The sequence below is a fragment of the Pseudorca crassidens genome, chromosome 2 (genome assembly GCF_039906515.1).
Source record: "Pseudorca crassidens isolate mPseCra1 chromosome 2, mPseCra1.hap1, whole genome shotgun sequence".
Taxonomy (NCBI): Eukaryota; Metazoa; Chordata; class Mammalia; order Artiodactyla; family Delphinidae; genus Pseudorca; species Pseudorca crassidens.
Window position 1 is genome coordinate 142,800,632 of NC_090297.1, and position 21,489 is coordinate 142,822,120.

Below are 21,489 nucleotides of genomic sequence, written 5' to 3' on the forward strand. Positions count from 1 at the left end.
GATTAAAAATCTCCCCAAAGGTCTCCACATGGAGGTTTTTTTGTTGGCAGTGTCCAGGTCTAGAAAGCACAACTACAAGTTTACTTATATATTTGCATTCTTTCAAAATGTCAGTGGAACTCACTCAGTTTACACTCAGATCATTTAAAAGTGAACATTGCTGTTCTGAACATTGTTTAACCTTTCCTTTTCTCTATTCATTCTTATCAGGATGGTATCCCCTCAAGTGTCATTGGCCTGATTCCACTATGTCAAATGTATGCAGCAGAGAAAGGGGATACACCAGCAGCTGGAGGAGCTGAGCGGAAGGAAGGAGACTAAAATGTATTAATCCCATTTTAAGCAACAGGCACTGTGTTAAATGCTTTCAGATATAATACCACATTTAATCCTCATGGCTATCTTGCAGGGAGAGCACTGTTATGATTATTTTCACATAGGAAGAAACTGAGGCTCAGAGAAATTAAGATTTGAGCCAGGGTCTATCTAACTCCAAAACCCATGGGTCAGAAGTGCCAGTTCATTCTCAGTTCCAGTTAGAACTACTAGACTTAGGCCACATCTCCAGGAATTCTTAAGACAAGATTTGTGTAATATTGAAGCCAAAGAGGAATTTAAATGAGTTGGAGCTTTCCATTTAGCAGTGTGTTTCTTTATTGGCAAAATATTCTATCAAGCTCTCCCCATGGGCAAATCAAAAAATTTCCAACAGAATGAGGACCTAAAGTCATCATGGGAATGCTGCTCTCTTGCTCTTTCAGCTTCAAAATCTACTTCTTAGGGCTTCCCTGGTGGCGCAGTGGTTGAGAGTCTGCCTGCCGATGCAGGGGACACGGGTTCGTGCCCCGGTCCGGGAAGATCCCACATGCCACGGAGCGGCTGGGCCCGTGAGCCATGGCCGCTGAGCCTGCGTGTCTGAGCCTGTGCTCCGCAACGGGAGAGGCCACAGCAGTGAGAGGCCCGTGTACCGCAAAAAAAAAAAAAAAGTCTACTTCTTGGAACCAGGTCATGGACTTGTAGGACTTTCCATCTATAAGTTTGCTTAGTGTGTTAAGATCAGATGAACAGGGCTGAGGAAGCTGTAGGCAGACAGAATTAGTGATAATTCTTTCCCACAATACTGCACTCCATTCTTCTAACATACCTCAAGTGCATGCCCTCGGCCAAAACAGATCTGGCAAGAGGGAGATTAACAATGATGACAAAAATAGTCTCTGACTTGATAAAACAAATATCAACTGGGGCAGGGGACAAGAACTGTCCATAACCAAACTTGGGATCTGATATGCTCTTCATTAGGACAGGATTGCACCATCTTAAGTATTTCACCTCATGCTAACTCTGAAGTTAGACCTTCTACCACTGCCCTTGAACTTAGTCAATATTTGCAAACTGTGGGGGGAGAAAGAGGATACAGATCAGCAAGAAGGGTGAAAGTAAAATATTCTGGAATCACTTTTTTGGTTTTCTGTAAGCTCATAGTTCCCTATTTGTTGATCTTCCAGAACTGAACTTCAGAAATGAGGTTACTAGGGTAGATGTCTTGTGTGATATTGTGTACATTGTGGGGTAAGAGGTGGTGGCGGCAGTGGTGCTGGTGGTGTTAAATTTTCATTGAATAAAATGTGGCTTTGTCTGGGTCTGGGCTCCCTAATTTCCTCTCAAGATAAAGATGAGCTCATTTGAACCTATCCGTCTTTAGATCAGTAAACACTCTGCATGGGTCAGATTCCAGCCCTAGACCCCGGGCTCCTGCACTTCGGGAGCCTATTGATTTTCCCTTTCCTGAGGCTTTAGGGTGAGAGGTCAGGGCAGGTGGGGATGTGGGTGGCCTGTATTTCCTCTGCCTTCCAGCTCTGCCTCCATACACGCTCTGCCCTAGTCTCCATTTCCTGGAAGTGTAAGCGTCACATCTCACTAAGTCCAGAGCAAGTTTTGACGTCTGAATGGGCATTGTTTACCATCCTCTCTGTTGCCCTCTCTTAGCCTGTACCCAGACTTATAGTATGATTTTGTGCCGTCTGTTTCATAAGTTAATGTCTTGTCTTTTTTTTTTTTTTTTTTTTGCGGTACGCGGGCCTCTCACTGTTGTGGCCTCTCCCGTTGTGGAGCACAGGCTCCGGACGCTCAGGCTCAGCGGCCATGGCTCACGGGCCCAGCCGCTCCGCGTTCCCGGACCGGGGCACGAACCCGTGTCCCCTGCATCGGCAGGCGGACTCTCAACCACTGCGCCACCAGGGAAGCCCCAGTTAATATCTTTTCTGATCACTCACCCTAAACTCTGGTCTTCGTAAATAAAGTTCCCCTGTCTCTTTCCTTACTTCTTCCTCATACGTGGTAGGGAACTGCAAACCCATTATCACACTGACCCAAGCAAAACACAGCATATGCTTTGGGTGTATTTGACGCCTCCCTCCCATCCATAACACCCACACCTACACACCACCTGGAGAGAGCTAGTTTTGAGGACAGTGCAGAGCTCACTCCTGTGTGTGTACCCTGCTTGTTTCCTTTTCCAGATGCTCAATTAGGGTGGATCTGGGCTGCTAAGTTGAGGGAAAAAAAGAAAGAGGAATAGGCCACCAATGGTGCGTTACCGTGTCAATAACCGCCCTGTGGGGACAATCATGGCTCCCAGGGTTATCAGTACGTCTTCCTACCTGAATTTCTCCTCCTCCTACTGTTTAGGAGCACATTCCATACCAGGCACTTCACACAACACATCTCATTTACTCCTCAGTTTGAGAGGTAGGTGTTATTTTGTGAAAGAAAGAATGGTGATTCAAAAAGACTAAAAGCCTAACAAGTCATGGATTAAGCTTCCGAGGCAGGTCCATCAGGCTCTGTGCCTCCTACTTTCTTCAGGAGTCCGTGACACCTGAGGCCAGCTGGGTAGTGCAGACTGCCCACTGGAGAGCAAGACAAGACAGGGGATGCATCCATCCAGGGCAGGACCTTGATTCCCCTCTGAAGTGAAGGGCGCACTTTCCCTCTTTGCTTTTGTCTTGGTATGTAGGCCCCTTACAAACAAAAGTTGTGCTTGCTCACTAAAAAGAAACTCCAACATTACAGAAATCTATAAAGTAAATGTGACAATTACCCCCTCACCTAAACGCTTCCTTGCCCATTTCTACTCCTCAAAAGTAGCATTTACTGTGGTGGTGGTGTGTGTATGTATGTGTGTGCACACACGTGTGTGTGTGTGCCTGTACACAAGCATGCGTGAGCTTTGTAGGTATAGATAGATATATCAGCTGAAAAACAACACCAAAGTGGAGTCATGTTATATGACATATTCTCACATTTACTTGTAAAACTCAAGAACGTATTGTGGAAACTTTCCATTTCACTACATAGCTATCGCTCATCCTCAGATTTTTTGTGGCTGCGTAATATTCCATAGGCCATGGAATCAAAATACAAATCTTACCACTGAAAGCACAAATAAAGCTTTGGAGAAGCCAGATACAATTTTTGTGTGGCTGTGATGACATATTAGGGAAATGGTTATTCTTGGGGTCAGTTCTACCCAAGTCAAGTTCAGCTGAAAGAGGCATAAAGTAACACAATTCACTTTAACAGTTCAGCTTGTGATGGATATTTAGTTTGTCTACCATTTTCTATTATTACATACAATCCAGCAATGCGTATTTCTGAACCTGTCACATAAAATTTAGACATATTAACTGAGGTCCTCTCAGCTGCAAACCAGTATCTGTGACTTGTCCTCATTCAGTCACGGGCAAGCACTGCTTCTAGAAGGGACTCATGGAGCAAATGCAGAGAACAAAGAATCAAGGTTTTGACTTTTGAATTTTAAAATAGAGTCTTAAAACTCAGTGTTGACACAATAGTCTCGAAAGTTAAGGCTTTTAATTTGCCAGAGCCTAACTTTTTTGTGATAGAAAAGAGTGTTTTTAGTCTCAAAAATTAAGTCAAAGGAATCAAGGCGTAAAGCCTCATCCTCAACAAAGAACAGAGTGATAACAGATGAGGAGCCAGCCTGGCCCACCTTCACTGGTTGGAAGAAGTTTTCCTAGTCTAGGGGACAAAATGGCTAAGACAAGAGGCACTTAATCAGACCCTTTCCCTACAAAGGGGCCCTGCACCTTCTGTCCTGGGCTGAGCCTGGGGTTTGGGTGGAGGTGACAGAGCAGCCAAGTAAAGACGAAGGGATTTGTATCTATGTGCTGCCTGGCATCTAGAATATAGTAGCCATGCAGAAATGCCATGGGCCAACGTAGTGTGGCCCCATAGGGTATGTACAGACTTTATGAGTGCCAGGGGCAGAGAGCATAGACCTCAGAGTGACTTGAGAAAAGAGTCCAACATCCCTGTGTCCAGAGCCCTGACGGAAATATAATGGGGAAGAAAGTGAGCCAGTGAAGGCCTGAAGATGCCTTCATGGAAAGTGGTAGGAACCCTGCAGGCCGGAAGCTCAATGCAGTAATAGCCATGTTAGCAAACAAAGGCTGGTGGCCTGATGACACCTTGGAATCAGAAGTCTCAGGGCTCCTTGCTCAAGGATCAGAGGACCTGGCACTATTAAACACCAGCCAAGAACCAGAAGCCTCCTTCTCCTTGCTAATACCCAAGAGTTTAGCTGCCATCCTAAGGGAAAGCAGCAGAAAGGGATGGAACTTCGTCTGAAAAGGTTGAGCACATCTGAAAGTGACTAGATTATTTTCTATCATCAGACAAAAAAGGAGCTTGAGGAAGAGATTAAGTTGAGTTATAGAAAAAAAGAAAATCACACATTTTAACCTAACTGAATATGTGCTTTTGTGATTCCTGTCTGCTTATGCACTCAGTTATTTCCATAAGGTTGATTGCTAGATGTGGAGCTGATGAGGCAAAAACATGCACGTTTAAAAAAATTAAGTATATTGCCACGTCCCTCTCCAAAGTTCTAAGCAATGGAAACTCTCATAAGCTTCACCAGATGGCCTGGGGTCAGTGCTGACCAAGTCAATACTTCTTTAGAGCCTGGTATCTTATCCTTTCCTCTCATACTATAAACAAATAGGCTCTAATTTTAGGTCAATATTCCAGAAAATGAAAAAGTCATGATTCCTTTTATGTAGAAGAAATAGCCTATCTTTAATTAGCATTACTTTTCTGGATTTCTTTTCCTTTTTTTATTCTTTTTTAAAAAAATTATTGAGGGAAATCCTTAAAGCTCTACTAGATGAATCTGACTCTTTTAAAGACTCGGAGTTCCAAAAAGACATATTAAAATGAGACACGGCCTCTGAATTAGGCAACCTGGCAAACTGAAGTGGCTGAAAGAGCAAAGGCTACTTGGCCCTAATAAAAGAAAAAATTAGCTGACAGCCCCAATAGATATATTTGTCTCCATTGTCATTAGAAGGTAGAAAAAACAAATCAGCATATCAATAAACTTCTTCCTGCTTTTCACCCAGAAAATCAGTAAATCTGGGTCTTCCTTCATCTCAGTTTCATTACAAGCCCTGCTTGTTTATAGTATAGTATAGTATTTTATTTTTACTCTACTGGTGGATTGGAATTTACTTAGGAGTTTTGCAAATTGTATTAATAAGTGTGAACTTCATAAAAAAAATTGGGATATATATATATGTATAGATGTAGGTATCTGAACTGTTTATCCAATATTTTTAAATATTGAATAAAATTCACCCATAAACCTATGAGGCCGGGTGCCTTTGGAGGAGAGGAGATTATATTTGTTTTTGTATTGTTTCTTGGACAGCTTTTTCAATTTCTTTTAGGATCTCGGTTCTATTAAAACTTTTTACTTCTAGTGTAAATTTTGATACCTTCATTTTGCTTAGAGATGCATCCATTTCACTGAGATTTTTCACATATCTAACCATAAAGTTGATTCTACAAATTCTTGGCTATTGAGTGGGGAAAAGATATAAATAATAGTTGGTAATCTATATATTATTCATAATTTTTTCTAGAATGCAGATACCCATACTCAGAGGCACATGCCCACACCATGCTTGGGTGCATGACCATTAACCTTCCTCTGTGTCAGACTTCAAGACTCTCTTGCTCACTGTCAGTTGCTGAGCAGTGAACAGGGATTTAGAGAAAATGTTTCTTCTGGTTACCAACAATTTTCATGTTGTGAATAATTGGAAATAGGACTATTGATTTTTGAAATTATTTCCCAACAGGTCAAGGGTAACAACAATGACAAGAAATCCATAGCTCCGATTTTCATGGTCTAGAGCTGCTCACACCAAGGAATTTCCGATACCAGCAAAGCACAGAGTACTGTTTGCACAAGCACTGGGGAAAACCCAGTGCTTTCTCCACCGGCAGATTTATTTGCAGAGACACAGGCATTTTTTCCAGGGTGGCTGCCAAACTATCTCCTGAGCCTGTCTAGCTAGCACCTGGGCCACCCATCAGGGGGCTTTGCAAATAATACCCTCCCCTTTGCCAGGGTAGAGGCAGCCCTTGTGATTGTTTCAGCTTGTTGCGGCACCTTAATCTTTCTAAGCTGTTCCACTCCTATTCTGGGGCCTACCCAAGCATGGCTGGCTGGAGGTGGGGCTACATACAGCAGCTATAGGCCTGAGGCTGAGGGCAAGGGCCCCAGGAAACAGGAGGCATGGGAAGAAACTTTCAGTTCCTGGAGAACGTCTGTGTTCTTCAAAATTTGAATGTCCTGGGAAGCTGCCATGGGTCTGGGTATAGTTCTTAGATCACAATTGGAAACAATACGGCAAGATGACAAAAGCCACCGGCTGGGGGAGAAGAAAGGGAACTAATGGCGATTCGGCAAAAAAACCCATGTGTCAGGCAGGCTCTGTGCTGTTTCTATAGTATAAAAATGATCTCTTTTTTTTGAAGGTTTGCTAGAACTCATAGAAGGTACTATTTTAATTTTCACATTCATCCTTAAAGATCTCTTACTCTACCCAATGAGTATTGTGTTGTTGTTTAGCAGAGCACTCCTTTCTTTATTTTGTTTTACCTTTTTAAAAAAATGTTTATTGTTATATTGTAAAATATACATAAAATAAAAGTTATGTTTTTAGCCATTCTTAAGTGTACAATTCAGTGGCAATAAGTACATTCACATGGTTCTGCAACCATCACCATTATCCATCTCTGGAACTTCTTCATCTTCCCCATTTGAAACCCCATACCCCTTAAACAATAGCTCCCCATTCCCTTCTCTTATCCCCTGGCAACCACCATCCTATTTTCTGACTCTTTGAATTTGACTGCTTTTAGAACCTCATGTAAGTGGAATCACACAGCATTTGTCTTTTTGTGACTGGCCTATTGCACTTAGCATGATGTCCTCAAGATGCTTCCATGTGACAACTTCTGTCAGAATTTTCTTCCTTTTTAAGGCTGAATAATATTCCATTGTATGTATATACCACATTTTTTTAATCAATTCATCTGTAAGTGGAAAATTGGGTTGATCCCACGTTTATTATTTTGGTTTTTTGTTTGTTTTTTCATTGATTGACTTTATCAGTAAGCATATATTTTTTAAATCTTTATTTTTTATTGGAGTATAGTTGATTAACAATGTTGTGTTAGTTTCATGTGTACAGCGAAGTGATTCAGTTATACACATACATGTATCTATTCTTTTTCAAATTCTTTTCCCATTTAGGTTACTACAGAATACTGAGCAGTGTTCCCTGTGCTATACAGTAGGTCCTTGTTGGTTATCTATTTTAAATACAGCAGTGTGTACATGTCAATCCCAAATTCCCAATCTATCCCTCCTCCCCACCTTTCCCCTCTGGTAACCATAAGTTCGTGGAACTCCTTTCTTTAAATTAAAGTTTGACAGAACTTACTTATTGAATTTAATACTCACATTCATACTTAGAGATTTGTTCTATTATACCTGGTGAGATCATTGTTATTTTAAACAGGGAACACCCTTTTTTAAAAATGAACATTTTATTGCACCCCAATATAAAAATAAAGCTCCTTTGGTTAAAAGAGGTCCCAATTTGGTGGCCCCTGAGATAATACACATTACCCTAGAGATCTCGGGAACAAAAGTCACTGAGTTATATTCTCTTTAAAATTTCTTCAGCACTAGTTATGTTCCTGTCTAACCAGAAAAATAAACCAATGTCGAGTGGTGGAGAAGGGTCCCTCCTTCTGAATGATTTTGGAGACATTCGGAAGGACTCTATGAAAACGGGCAGGAAACAAATCCTGCAGAGAGAGAGGAAGGGTGCCCAGACCGATGACACTGCATTCAGGCAAGGTGTAACCATGAGTGATACGGCTCAAAGGGCCCGGCCTTGTGTTCGGTGGGGAAGGCCTCCAGCCCCTAATCACTCAGGCGTCCTTGGCCCTAATATGAAAACGTAAAAGGCGCCATGTATTTTTTAGTGCCTATACCACTGGAAGAGGAACACACCAAGTCAGTGATTTCTTCATGTTACCTTCAGTAGATGCCTCAGTCCCCATGCACAGAGGAAGGGCTGGGGCCACACGAGAGCATTAAATGCTTGGCAGGGGGCAGAGGCACTTACTGAAGGGAGGGTAGATCACGAACAGAGAGAAACAGATCCAAAGTCACCCTTGGCCAACTTCAGAATTTTGCCCTTGTCTCGCCCTGCAACTTAAATTCCCTTTCTTATGAGAAGCGAAAACATCTTGACACACTTTTTTTTTTTTTCTTTTGGCATGTAGAAATCCTTCGGAGAAAGTCAATATGGTGGCTGCACTGATTCTAAGAATCCTTTAGCCTTTTATAATTCTTTTGAGTCTCCTGGACACTCAAGGGTTACGTGTCATGCCCTGGGGTCCCAGGGAGGCCACATAAAGGTTTTTAGAAATGAATTGATTGGAGGAAGGTCTTCTGACACCCAAGGCAGTGCTCTCTTTATTTTCCTTTAGTTAGAAAGGTTACCCCTTAGGTTTTTTCCTCCACAGTATTGACCCTCCCTCCAAAGGGTTATATTGCTTGTGGGGCGTGGGGGACATGTGTGGCACAATTTATCTCTTTAGTAATCTTTCACCATTTTGCTTAGATATCATATCAGCTGTTTTCTAAAATTGTATGAGCTCTTTTCCTTTATAAATACCTCCCTTGTATTTTATGCCTTCGAGAGTGTTCATAGACCCCAGAAGTTGGTAACACACAGTAAATATTTGATGTTTTCCTATGACTTGTATTCAGGGACATCTATCCCTCACCTTAGCATGTGTGAGTAAATTAATTGTAAAAATGTGATGATCTTTAGCTGTTAGTCTTTAAGAAAAACGTGTAAATCATTTATGATGATAAATGGAGGTACCGATGAATAAAATTAACCTTTTCTTTACTATTAGTTGGTGAAACTTATCCCTTCAAGTATAGCAAGGGTACTGCCAGGCATCAAGACAGACATATGTGGCAAAAGTTTTGTGATCAGAGTTCAGATCAATGTTAAGAAGGACGGTATATATTATTCTGGACTAGTACCGTCAGATAATTAGTCACAAAAGCAATGATTTGAAGCTAACATTTTAAATAAACCTCCTCTCAGAAAACATTACCACCTGCTGTAACTTCTTAGTGATTTAGTCTCTCCCTGGATTATCCAATCTGATTTAAAGCAGATTGGTGTTAAATAAGTATCAGAAGATGGGAGTCATTACATTACCACAAATGCCTTCTCCCTTTCAAGAGCAGGTAGAAGGGAGTTGGGGGGAATTCCCTTTTTTCTCCCATCAGGGAATAAATATTTTGGCCTAGAGGGACACAGGCATGCTCTTTTGCACAATTTAGTTAGGAAGACTGGAATTTAAGTTTGTGCCATTGATAGAAAAGAGCTGAAAGTGGAAAAGTACTGTTAGCGCTTAATAGTTTCGAGATTGCATTGGTTCTAAGCACCCTCATGACAACAGGGTCAAAATACCAAGTTTTCATCATTGAGGGGAAAAGCAAATGAAGCCATCTGAGAGATGAAGACTCACTGAACAATAATATGGCAGACGGAAAGGGAGGTGCAGCTGTGAATGACATTTAATAGGGTCAATGATTTCTGCTGATTCTTCATGCTCCTGATTGGAAGATAAAGGAGACATGATTTTAAACCCAAAGCAAAAGAGATAAAGAAAAATTTCAAAAGCCATACAACCAATGTTCTTAGTATGAAACACGCTGCCAGTCATGTTAAAGGAACACTTTAGAAAGGTTTTGAATTTACATTAGGACTTAGTTCTGAGTTCAACCAAGTAGAAACAATACATGCTCTCACTCCCCATATTTCAAATAATATATTTACCATTCTGTGATTTTGGGGAACATCTTTCCTTGTTCTTCAAATCGTGAGACATTAGCAATCGTTGAACTGAATTTAGCTCACAACATTGTTTGGAACCAAAATGTTTGTTGTTTTTAAATTTTGAGGGCTAAAGTTAAATCTGTGAGAAGAGTTTTCAGACAGAAATCTAGCCATTTACTACAAACGTCTGAAATAAAAAAGATCATTTCTAGGAGTTGCATGCATCGATCCTAGGTTTGTATCAACGTAATTAAGAATTGCAATAAAAAGAAAACTCCAGGGAATTCCCTGGCGGTTCAGTGGTTAGGACTCTGTGCTTTCACTGCCAAGGGCACGGGTTCAATCCCTGGTTGGGGAACTAAGATCCTGCAAGCTGCGTGGCCAAAAGTAAATAAATAAATAAAATAAAGCGCCAAGTGTGGGGAGAGAAAGGAAAACTCCATCACTGATATTACAGTCACAACGAGCCTGCTGTCCTACAGCTGGACACAGGTCCAAAAATTAAATGTCACATGTTTAAAAAAAATCAAACGGCACTGAGCTTGTAATGTATATTTTATTTTGCACAAGCTTGCATATATACTGCACATACATTCAGTTTAAGAGAAGATGGAAGGCACACAAGGCAATTGGACTACTGTATCCTTTAAGTGGTACAAAGCAAAAGGTAAAAGTTTGGAGAGTATACAAAAGCTTAAACACACAAAGAAAAACCCCCTTCCCACCCTTCCCCCCACAACTATTTTTTTTTTCCTGTTTTAAAATTTAGTAGCTGCCAAACTAAACTTTTTACTTTTACTTTAAAATCAATTGTCTACTGCACCTTTTTATTTACTTTTTAATATGGACAGGGAGTCTCATTGTTTTTTTATCATATCAATTAATATTACAGTACATCCTTGGTAATACAAAATTGTACACCTTCATCAAATAAATTAGGATAAATTAAACCAATAAATTATGCAAAGTCTTCAGAACAATAGACAACAACAAAAATCCACAATTGAAATTGCCTCTAGCTAAAAAAAAAAATCAAAAATTGACTTTATCAGTTCAGTTATTGTACTATATTCAAATCAAAGGGTCTTTATTACAAAAAAAAGAGCTTAATAATGCTATTTACAACATATTGCTAAATAATATAAAGGCAGTGTTTTGTCACGGTTTATACTATATACATATGAGAAATGGCTGGGACAATATTGGGGGAAGCCAGGACCTTTGATTTTTCTGGGTATTGCTGAGACCAACCCCAAATACATTTGCTTTTCTAATTCTAATTTTGAAGTGGTAATATACAATTTTAAACTGCTTTTCCCACCTATGGAGAATATCTGAATATTTTAAAAATAAAGAATGAAGCCATTTTCACAAAAGCGGGCCAGTCTGTTTGCCTTTTCTGTTCATGTCTGTGCATTTTCGGGGGTGTCAGGTTTGAGAGAGGGCTCAGTTGAAAAGACTCAAAGTCCAGATGCTTCCAGATTCCGTTATATTCTTAGAAGGATGATTATAAGAAGATGCAAAGGTTAAATACCAGTTTTGATCCCAGCTCTGAATATGAGCATTTTAGCTTTAGTCTTATGGATGGTTTACAACCAACAGATCTACAGAAAACAAAACTGCATTTCCTTCAACATCACATGTAAGTGCAATACAGTAACTGCTTTACTCACAGAAACCAGTTACGTTCTTTTAAGGGGAGCTTTTTGAAAACAATGCTTCTTGTAATTTGCAAACACAGAGTTTGTACCAGAACGAAACATTTGTACTATTCACACCAATGAAGATTCTATAATATACATGGCAAAGAGATTCTGCTCTGTCCTCACATGTACACTGCTTCTTTCAGGGGAGTCTGTAAACCACTTTTTCTTTGATGAATTTATGATTGCTTCTGGGGGACATCTTATTTTTAAAGCCCCCAGATCTTTCGCTTTATGACTTAATATTAACCTGTATGTGTATGCATGTATGTGTGTGTGGGGGGGGGAGGGAGGTTACGTACTAAATGTCTTCATGTACATAGAAAAGAAATTTCATAAATTTACAGAAACTGCATTACCCTTGCCCTTGACATCTGATGAAAGAGACTGTTATCTTTTAAAAGTAGAGAGCAGGATTTTCAAGAATGCTTTCAACTGTCTATACAGTCACTGAAGTGTTCCTAATAAATTCAACAGATGTTGTGAGAATGTAGTTATTTATTAAAATCTCATGTCTTACGTAACAACAGCCATGAGGTTAAATATTTACATTGCTTTATAAAAGTTCCCCTCTTGCTTTAGTGTTTTTGTTTTGCTTTTTTTTGTTGTTTTTAAAATTTTTTAAAATGATATTCACCCACATCCCTAGCACAGCAACAAAGATTCTGCAAACATAAAACACTTTAATGAAATAATACTTGGAGGCACAAAGCAAACTTCAGGAATATGTGGGTGAACATTTCCTTAAATAATGACTACATTCTACCATCTTCCACGTTGTTTTACCATTTAAAGTGAAATGTCCTCATTAAACAGCCAGAGATACAGTAAGAATTAAATGTTTTGTTGTTGCAAATAGAACATTCTTTTCACAAAACATAACAAATGCCTAAAATAGGTCCTTAAATCTAGATAGGAAAAGGTAAGCTTTCCACTTCACACGCATATATATATGTATATTTTTACATGTGTGTATATGTGTGTATGTGTTTTTATGTTCACACATCTGCACACACATATATAGCACATGGTATGAAATATTGCTTCTATACTACTTTTCATTAGGCTAAGAAAACACAAGATTTGCACCACAGTTACAAAAAATTGGCTTCTACAAGAATTTTCAAAACTCGAATGCTGCTCAAACAATTGAGGAAAAAATAATTTGCGGTATCAAACTGTTCTAAAAATTCTCTTCTTCAAAAACGTATTCTCCTGCTTTGTTTTAAAAAGACACAAAATATGCATAGCTATCAACGTTATGTCAAACAGCCAGAAAAAAAATCTAGTGTTTATTGCAGCTGTAGTAATTGGAAATAAAGTCAAAAAGATGAAATCGAAAGCCACAGAAGGCACAAGAACAATTGTACTTGTGGGAAAAAACTGGAATTTTGAAGGATTTTTAAAAATCCCCCCGCTGGTGCATTTAGGTCTAGGCACAGACTATAACCTCAAGTGTAGATGCAAAAATAATTTAGGGTTAGCAGAAAATAAGTGGAAATGTGGTATTTCAACATGGACTTTAGACTTTGTTTCCCTATGTAAACTGTCCCTAGTCCTTCACCCTCCCACCAGAGAAAGTGAACTTTCTCCCAAGTCGCCAATTTTTACTTGGTGAGAGTTGAGCTAAGATTGGAAAGATGGTGTTTTAAAGAACACTTGTTAAATAGGAGTTTTGAGAGATAGGCTTTTGTCATTTTCCAATGCACTGGGAGGCACAAGATTTTATGATGGTGAAAGAGAAAAGAATCACCTAAAAGCAAAAGGATTGAGTTCTGTTTCCAGGACAATGAGGTGAGTTTCTCCTCACGCTGCAATTTCTACTCTGAAACAATTAATATGCCTCAGTGAACATTGAGAGGATATTATTGTAGATAAGTGCATCAACATTTGGTTGTGAACACACGTTTTTGCTTAATTTGTCTATTTCAATTAGAAAGGCAGGGGAGAATAATACTAAAAATTCAAATAAGTCAGGAATCAATACTGAATTTGCCCCAGGTCAGGAAGATACTAGCAATCTATCTTTATAGGTGAAGACATTATGGTTTTGCCTTTTACCTTGCAAATGGCAACACAATGGTGATGTGAATTACACGGGAACAGCAAAGACCCAGTTCTGTGCTGATGTGAACAATGAATGTCATACTCTTGGGCGTGAAGCAAGGCGAAAGAGTGTGACCACAAGTTGAGATTGCTTCCCTACTTTGTGCTGATTGGATTTTTTTTTTGGGGGGGGGGGTTTCATTTTATTCCAAGGTGATGATTATCCAAACACTTTTTTTTTTTCCAAACAAGCCAGAACAAGAACAAATTGGCTCTCATGGCTCTGTGTAGGAGCCTGCGAGCTGGGCGATGTGTTTGGCTGTGGGTGCAGAGTGAGGCCCAGGGTGTTCCAGCCCGGGCCACTGCACTCTGTCCACACCGCAAGAGGCCACGTCTCCTGAATGACGCAGGCATCACAGGACCGCGCCGTTTAACTTAAAGTCAGCAGGTTTTAAGGCTTTGTGCTGACAATAATTGCCTTCATACATTCCTGTCCATCAGCAGAATTTATAAATGATGTTAAATTACAGCGATTGGGTCACCTAGTTACATGGGTCAACCTGCAGTCTCCAAAGTCAAATGTAATTTTTATAAAAATCAAGGAAAAAACGATATTTATGTTGTACACGATCTAAATACCAGTTTTTTTTGTTTTTTTTTTTTTACTTTGTCACTTTAGGAGATGTAGATCAAGTTACCAAAGGGGAGGGAGGGTTCTGGAAAACACTATTAGAATAAAAAAGGAATTCTTACTGCATCTGCACACAAAACCCATCTAAGAAAACAAGTGTGAACGCCACACGGCTTTTTAAAAGGAAGTACGGGACTTTGTACACCTTTGAAAAACTGGAAAAAAAAAAAGAAAAAGAAAAAAGAGGAGAACCATTGAAGAAAGCATGAAATAGCAGCTAGCTTTCTTATGTGTGCTGAAATTGTGTCTTTTGGGTTAACTCCCAAACTCTCCTATTCTATACACTCTTCACGTTTTGGTCAATTACTAGCTTCTGAATTAGAAGAGACTGTATCAATTTCTTTAAAACGCTGTACCTAAAATGAAGAAACACTTAAAAATTAGACCGTCACCACTTTGAATATCCATCAGGGTAGAGTGGAAATGTATAGGAAAATAGGTCATTCTCATATGTACTCCTCTCAGGAGGGGAAGATCGAGTCAGCTAGCAGCTGTTAACAAACTTCTAGTGTAGGCAGGAATTTTATGGTCAAGTTGGGATGTCCTTTATTCCTTACCATAGAAAGGAATTCAGAAAATAGTGTTTTTTGAAAAAAGAAGTGTTAAATATTAAACAGAAATGATAATGCTTTTAAACCACATAAACAAAGTTGAGCAAAGAATAAATTTGAAACTTATGTGCCTTTTAGTATCTGAAGCAAGATAAATAGAAAATGATAACACGTTATAGGGGTTTTTCTGTATGAAGAACGATAGATACTTACTTATTTCCAAGAAGAACCTACTGCAAAATTTCGAGAGGTGACTAGAAATCACATGAATTTCCAGTCTCATTTTGAAAGAGTCAGTTTTGTACAAAACTGCTTTGCCTCCAAAGAAAATGGTACTAGCTTGTGGCGTTTGCCATTTCTCTTAGGAAAGACTTGACGGTTAGTGATTATGTTCTTTTTAAAATTTGACCTTTTGGGGTACTTGTGAAAAGTGAGTTGTTCATCTGCCACTGGCATTATTTTTAAATGTGTAATAAAAAGCGACTTACTGAGTTCAAACCAAACAAAATATTTAAGTTTATCAAGTGGTTCCATTGAGTTTTCTGACCTTCTCAGCAGTAAAAACAAGAGACACATCACTGACTACAGAGTAGTGCTGTGTCACGGGTCTCCCTCTGCCAACCGCCATGCGCAATAAACCATCAATCCAGCAGAAGCATCTTTTAAAAATGCCCTTCCTTGCTCATATAGACTTTACACACGTCAACATTCTTTTTCCCTGAAAATTAACCCTATTTTAAGTCTCCAAATGTTAAGGGCCTTGGGCAAAAGTAAACTAAAGGCGGAAGGAAAAGAACCATCCCCTTGCAATGGAAAACAGAAGAAAATGAGAGAAAGATGATGAGGAGGGATTACCAGCTGATTTTGTAACACATCCATGCCTCCCATACACATATATATGAAATCAAAATCTAGACACGGATAACTTGGACATCCAAAGGGGACTGCTACTATTCATACATTCGAATAGAGTTGTTGAAATTTCTACTCATGAAGCAGCTCTTGTAGGCAGTTTGGGGATTTGAAAATCTCAGGGACTTCACTATCCAGCTTGCAGATGACCTTGTATATAGCCTTCTTCCAGGAAGGATCAACATCTTTGCCTGCGATAATGGCATTGAAAAACTCCCGTAATGTGATCTGCGCAACTTCCAGGAATCTCTCTGGAACCTGCTGATACAAGGAGACAATGGCATTAATAAAGTTTTCAGTTTCAAGTCTCCAGTTCTTCAAAGGAAATTGAGCTAAGTTCTTTCTTTCAGAAAGGGGCTTACATGGCACCTGCATTTTCTAAAAATGGCCGGCCTCTATTCTCTTATGTAAAGTCGTTATATATAGTAGCATTGTAATGTGGGGTTGACAGCTTTATAGAGTTTTAGAAAAAGACTTGTGCAAAGGATACATGCAGAAGTACTGAAAAACTGGGATTCCACTGTGAATATCTGAGTAGAAAAAAGGCGACATACTGTTGGGATTCCTCACTTCATTAAATAGGTGTATTCCAGAAGCAAGTCGCCACCTAATCGTTCAGAATTTGAATCATATTTCCATTATGAAAACAAAATGTGTTCTCAACAGTAGAATAATAATTGGCCTTTGATATAAACTAAACTAAACCCACACTATAGATGAAGATAGCAAAAATCTTAGTTTCCTGCTTGTATCAGAGGATTGTTGACCCAGATGTTAAACTGTATATTAAAATAATCTGCACTATAAAGTACAGGCATACCTTGCTTTATTGCGCTTTGCTTCACTTTATTGTGCTTCACACATAGTGCGTTTTTTACAAATTGCAGGTTTGTGGCAGCCCTGTGTGGAGCAAGTCTATCGGCGCCATTTTTCTAATAGTATCTGCTCACTTCATGTCTCTGTGTCACGTTTTGGTAATTCTCGAAATATTTCAAACTTTTTCATTAATATTATATTTGTCATGGTTATCTGTGATCAGTGCTCTTTGATGTTACTATTGCGAAAAGATGCAACTCAAGGCTCAGATAACGGTTAGCATTTTTAGCAATTAAGTATTTTTAATTAAGGTATGTACTTTTTAAGACATAATGCTATTGCACACTTGATAGACTACAATATAGCATAAACATAACTTTTATATGCACTGGAAAATCAAAATATTTACGTGACTCGCTTTATTGCGACATTTGCTTTTTTGCGGTAGTCTGGAACGGAACCTGCAATATCTCTGAGGTATGCCTGTCCTCTATGTACAAAAAAAGAGTAAGATAATGATACTAACACTGAATCCCAAAATACAAAATTTGAACTGAATCTTAAGATCCTACATTGGAAAATACTTTACCTTGAGATTAGAATTGCTCCATGAGAGAGTGATTTATGCAGCTGATAGCAATAATAAAACCCCACATTTTTGGACTGCTTATTATGTGTCAGGCACTGTGTTATGTACTGAATGTGAATTATGTCATTCAATTCCCCCATCTCTGTGATTATTAACCCCATTTTACAGTGAGAAAATGGAGGCTCAGAGAGATTAAGGGAATCGTTCAAAGTCATTGTACTCTAAGATAAACATTCTTCAAATATTCTTTTCAGAATCCCTATCTGTTAATCCTTTTCTCCCAGAGCAGTGAGTATATATGTGGGTGTTTTTTGTGTTTGTTTATTAATTATTTATTAATAGTTGTTTATTTAATAGTCTAACCTCTTGTCTAGGGAAAGGAATAGCTATTGATGTACTTATTCAGTATTCTTTGTAAGTTACACGGTAAAGCATGGCCTATCTTTCCCCACAACAAGGAAATGGATTCACAGAATCATTCCATGTACTCATAATTTTCCAAATACACACTGACACTCTGTAGATTTCTTTTAGTGGGGTACTTATACATTAATAATGTTTTATTTTTACAGTAAGTGCAGACATACGAGGAAGTAAAATGCACTGCAGTTATATGTGTAGACAGATCTGTCTACACATATACAAGAGGTATATATCTTCATCTTCGTTCGCACTTGCCCCTCGCCAAAGTAAAAGGGAGGGATTGTCATTTTGAACACATTTGATCCCTTTCTCCATGTCTTTTCTCAATTTGTGCAGTGGACCTTTTTATAATGATAGTAACTGTTAAAGAAAACGAAAAAGATACCAGACATCCCTGTCTTACATATTTGGAGTTGGACAAAGAAGTTCAGTGCATCCCATGGCAAGTCACTTGTCCTTTGAAGGAAACCTAATAACACCCCAGAAAAAAAGGACCCCCATCTGGGGCTGATCAGAATCTAGAACAAGTGAGAAGTTTGAGAAGCCCCTCCCAAAGATATTGGCTAGTTTCTTAGGACACAGTCCCCACCACTGCCTGGAAAATCATGGAAACATCACCTTGTCCCCCATGGATGTGCAAACCCATATACCCCAAAGGCCATTCCCTGCTGAGAATTCATTTGTATTTTCAACTGAACTTTGATGATTTTGTCCCCAACCTCCTGCACATACATGAGTATTTGGGGGATGGGAAGGGCCTGGAAGAGCAATCACCCCTCCTAGTCACCTTATACTAAATAAAAAGTCAAAAAATAAATAAATAAAAAGAAATTTAAAAAAAGGGCCTTCCCTGGTGGCGCAGTGGTTGAGAGTCCGCCTGCCAATGCAGGGGACACGGGTTCGTGCCCCGGTCCGGGAGGATCCCACATGCCGCGGAGCGGCTGGGCCCGTGAGCCATGGCCGCTGAGTCTGCGCGTCCGGAGCCTGTGCTCCGCAACGGGAGAGGCCACAACAGTGAGAGGCCCGCATACCGCAAAAAAAAAAAAAAAAAAAAGTCATTAAGCAGCCCTTTTGAGTACTCCTCCCTCTTCCCCAAAGATGATCCTTCACATTTTATCAAATGGGCATTACTGAGAGAGGGATTCTGGCTGGAGAACAGTTATGCAGTGCAACTACCCACTCTAACTACTAGGTTTGGGAGCTGTTAGCCAAATGCTACAGAAACATCATCAGAGTGGTTTTCCTGCCCATTAGCAACAGATCCACGATGAAGATCTATGTTCCTTGAACACTCGGGGATGCGGCCTGGCCTGGCGGAGAGCTGCAGGGACAGAGGGTATGGCAGCGGCTCCAGATGAAGTCCCACCCACTCCAAGGACCCCCCAAGAGATCTGGGGAGCCAGGGACCAAGGGAGCAGGGCTGATGTTTAAGACAGTCAGAGGAGGGAGGTGCGTCCAGAACGGCATCAGCCCTGGAGGAGGGAAGAAGCGTAGTTCTAGGGATTGCCTGAGAGCAACTCAAAGTAATTTCTTTGGAGGCGCGTGCAGCCTCCACCCTGTTATTCCTTATCATTCGCCATGCTGGTTACTGGATTTTAGTGCGTCTTATCCTGTTTTAAACATTCATTTCTTTTGGCAGTAATCTTGGGCTGTCCTTTAACATCTTTTGTATTTGTGTCTTGATGTTATTTACCTTTTCACCTACTTATTTCTAGATGTAATGAATGTATCATAAGATGTCCTTAGAGAGGAAGTCCTGGCTTCTACTCTGCGTATCCCTCACAATGCTTCACAGAGTTCTTTCGCATCATCTTTGATAAACCGTTCATAATGAGACCCTGCCTTCTGCTTTGTTCTACACTGCGCTAGAGTCACACTTACCTTCTCCCTAAATACTGAAACAAAAAAGGAATTTTAAAGTAAGGATAGAAAACAGAATTTAAAGACTTGAAATAGATCTCAGAACTCATTTTATAGATGAAGAAACAGATTCTGTGAGATGAAGAAATTACGAGATGAAGAGACTCACGTGAAACAACTTATCCAGGTGTCTTTCCATTAAACCATGCCGGTTCCTTTTTAATGCAATGTCCTACTTAGAAGAGGCATCAAAACCTTGACAAGCTGTGGATCTGTGGTTTAGAAAAACCACGGAAGAGCTAGTAACTTCAAAATAAGTGCAAATGACACAAAAGATTCCCAAGAGGGGACTACGGTTATTGGTGTATGTTTGGGAAGGGATGAATTCTTTGCAAATGGTTTGGTAATTTCTTGCTTACTTTGAGGCAATATACTCATGCAATGGATTGGGCTAGGTAAAAGAAAGTTATAATGAGATCCTCTAGTACTAGAGCAATTAATCTTTCTTTGGTGGCTCCAGAGAGGTAAACTGATGTGTAGCAACTGAGCTGAGTGCCAAGGAATCCCATCCACAGGTAGAACTATCACCCATGAAAAAGAGACCCTTACCTCTCTGCCAGAAAAGTTTCCCCAACTCCATTTAACAGAGTAAGGGGCCGGGGAGTCCTTTCTGATGTTTTTTGGGGGGGTATCTTCGAATTCAGGGTTATGAGAATGGTGTTGCCCATATTTTTTCAGTACCTCTTCACACCTAATGGATTTCCAATCACTAATAAACATCTGCAGAAAATCCCTTAGTGACAAGTAATCCCTTATCTAGGTTTCTTTTAATAGAACCCAACAATCTGCAGAATGAACCCTAGAGTTATCTCCTCAGCATCAGGTGGCAACAGTCAATCAAGTCCCTGGAATGCAAGACAATGCAGGCCGCTGGGAGGGGGAGGGAAGGCCGTGCCTTTGGACATGCCACAGGGGAAAAACAAAAGGCTTCCAAAGTCTCTGGCTGGGACTCTGAGGCTATTGTGGGAGTGCTGAGTGTTCTTCAGGAGAGGAGAGTGGAAACTTTGCTTTGATAAAAGGCATCCCAATATAGGAACCTCACCCCAAATGGTCTTGCCTCTCCTTGCTCTGATATTTGGAGGAGAATATCACTGCGGGGAGGTACTTGAATGCACTCATATATTTCAAGGGGGTTGGCTATCAGCATCCTCCCATTTCACCACAATTGTTTGCACTTGAGTCTCCTCAGAGCACATGAGGGCCCCGTGGGCTTAGATGAAACGGGAGAAATGGGAGGATGTTTTCCAGTCTGCCAGCCCGTGCCCGAGTTGCCCATATGTGCGCGCAAGGCGCGCGCGCGCACGCACCGTGTGTTGGGTGAGTGGTTGTTTTGCTGTTCTTTTTTTTTTTTTTAATCAGAATGAGTGGCAAAGACACGTTTGCCCCCCGTCTTCCTCCTCCTCTTCCCAGTTGCTTTACCTTCAAGGATGATTTGTTTTATTAAACTGACTGTCCCTAGCCTCTGCAGTACATAATAAAAGCCTGACATAGCAGGCTGCCTGCTTTCTGTGTCCTGCAGACACTCATCATAAGTGTCAGGACATACCAAGGTTAGCGGTCACTGGAAGTGTGCTCACTGGCCCAAACC

General features: G+C 40.1%; 1 protein-coding gene across 2 annotated transcripts in view; it reads right to left on the bottom strand.

Annotated features, from left to right (window-relative positions):
• Positions 1 to 12,222: 12,222 nt before the first annotated feature.
• Positions 12,223 to 21,489, bottom strand: part of PROX1 (prospero homeobox 1) — a 52,128-nt gene continuing 42,861 nt past the window's right edge. For both annotated transcript variants that reach the window (XM_067728972.1, XM_067728971.1), the window contains one exon: positions 12,223 to 16,411. In XM_067728972.1, coding sequence (XP_067585073.1) covers positions 16,226 to 16,411 — 186 coding nt within the window. In that variant the 3' untranslated portion in view covers positions 12,223 to 16,225. The remainder of the gene's footprint in view (positions 16,412 to 21,489) is intronic.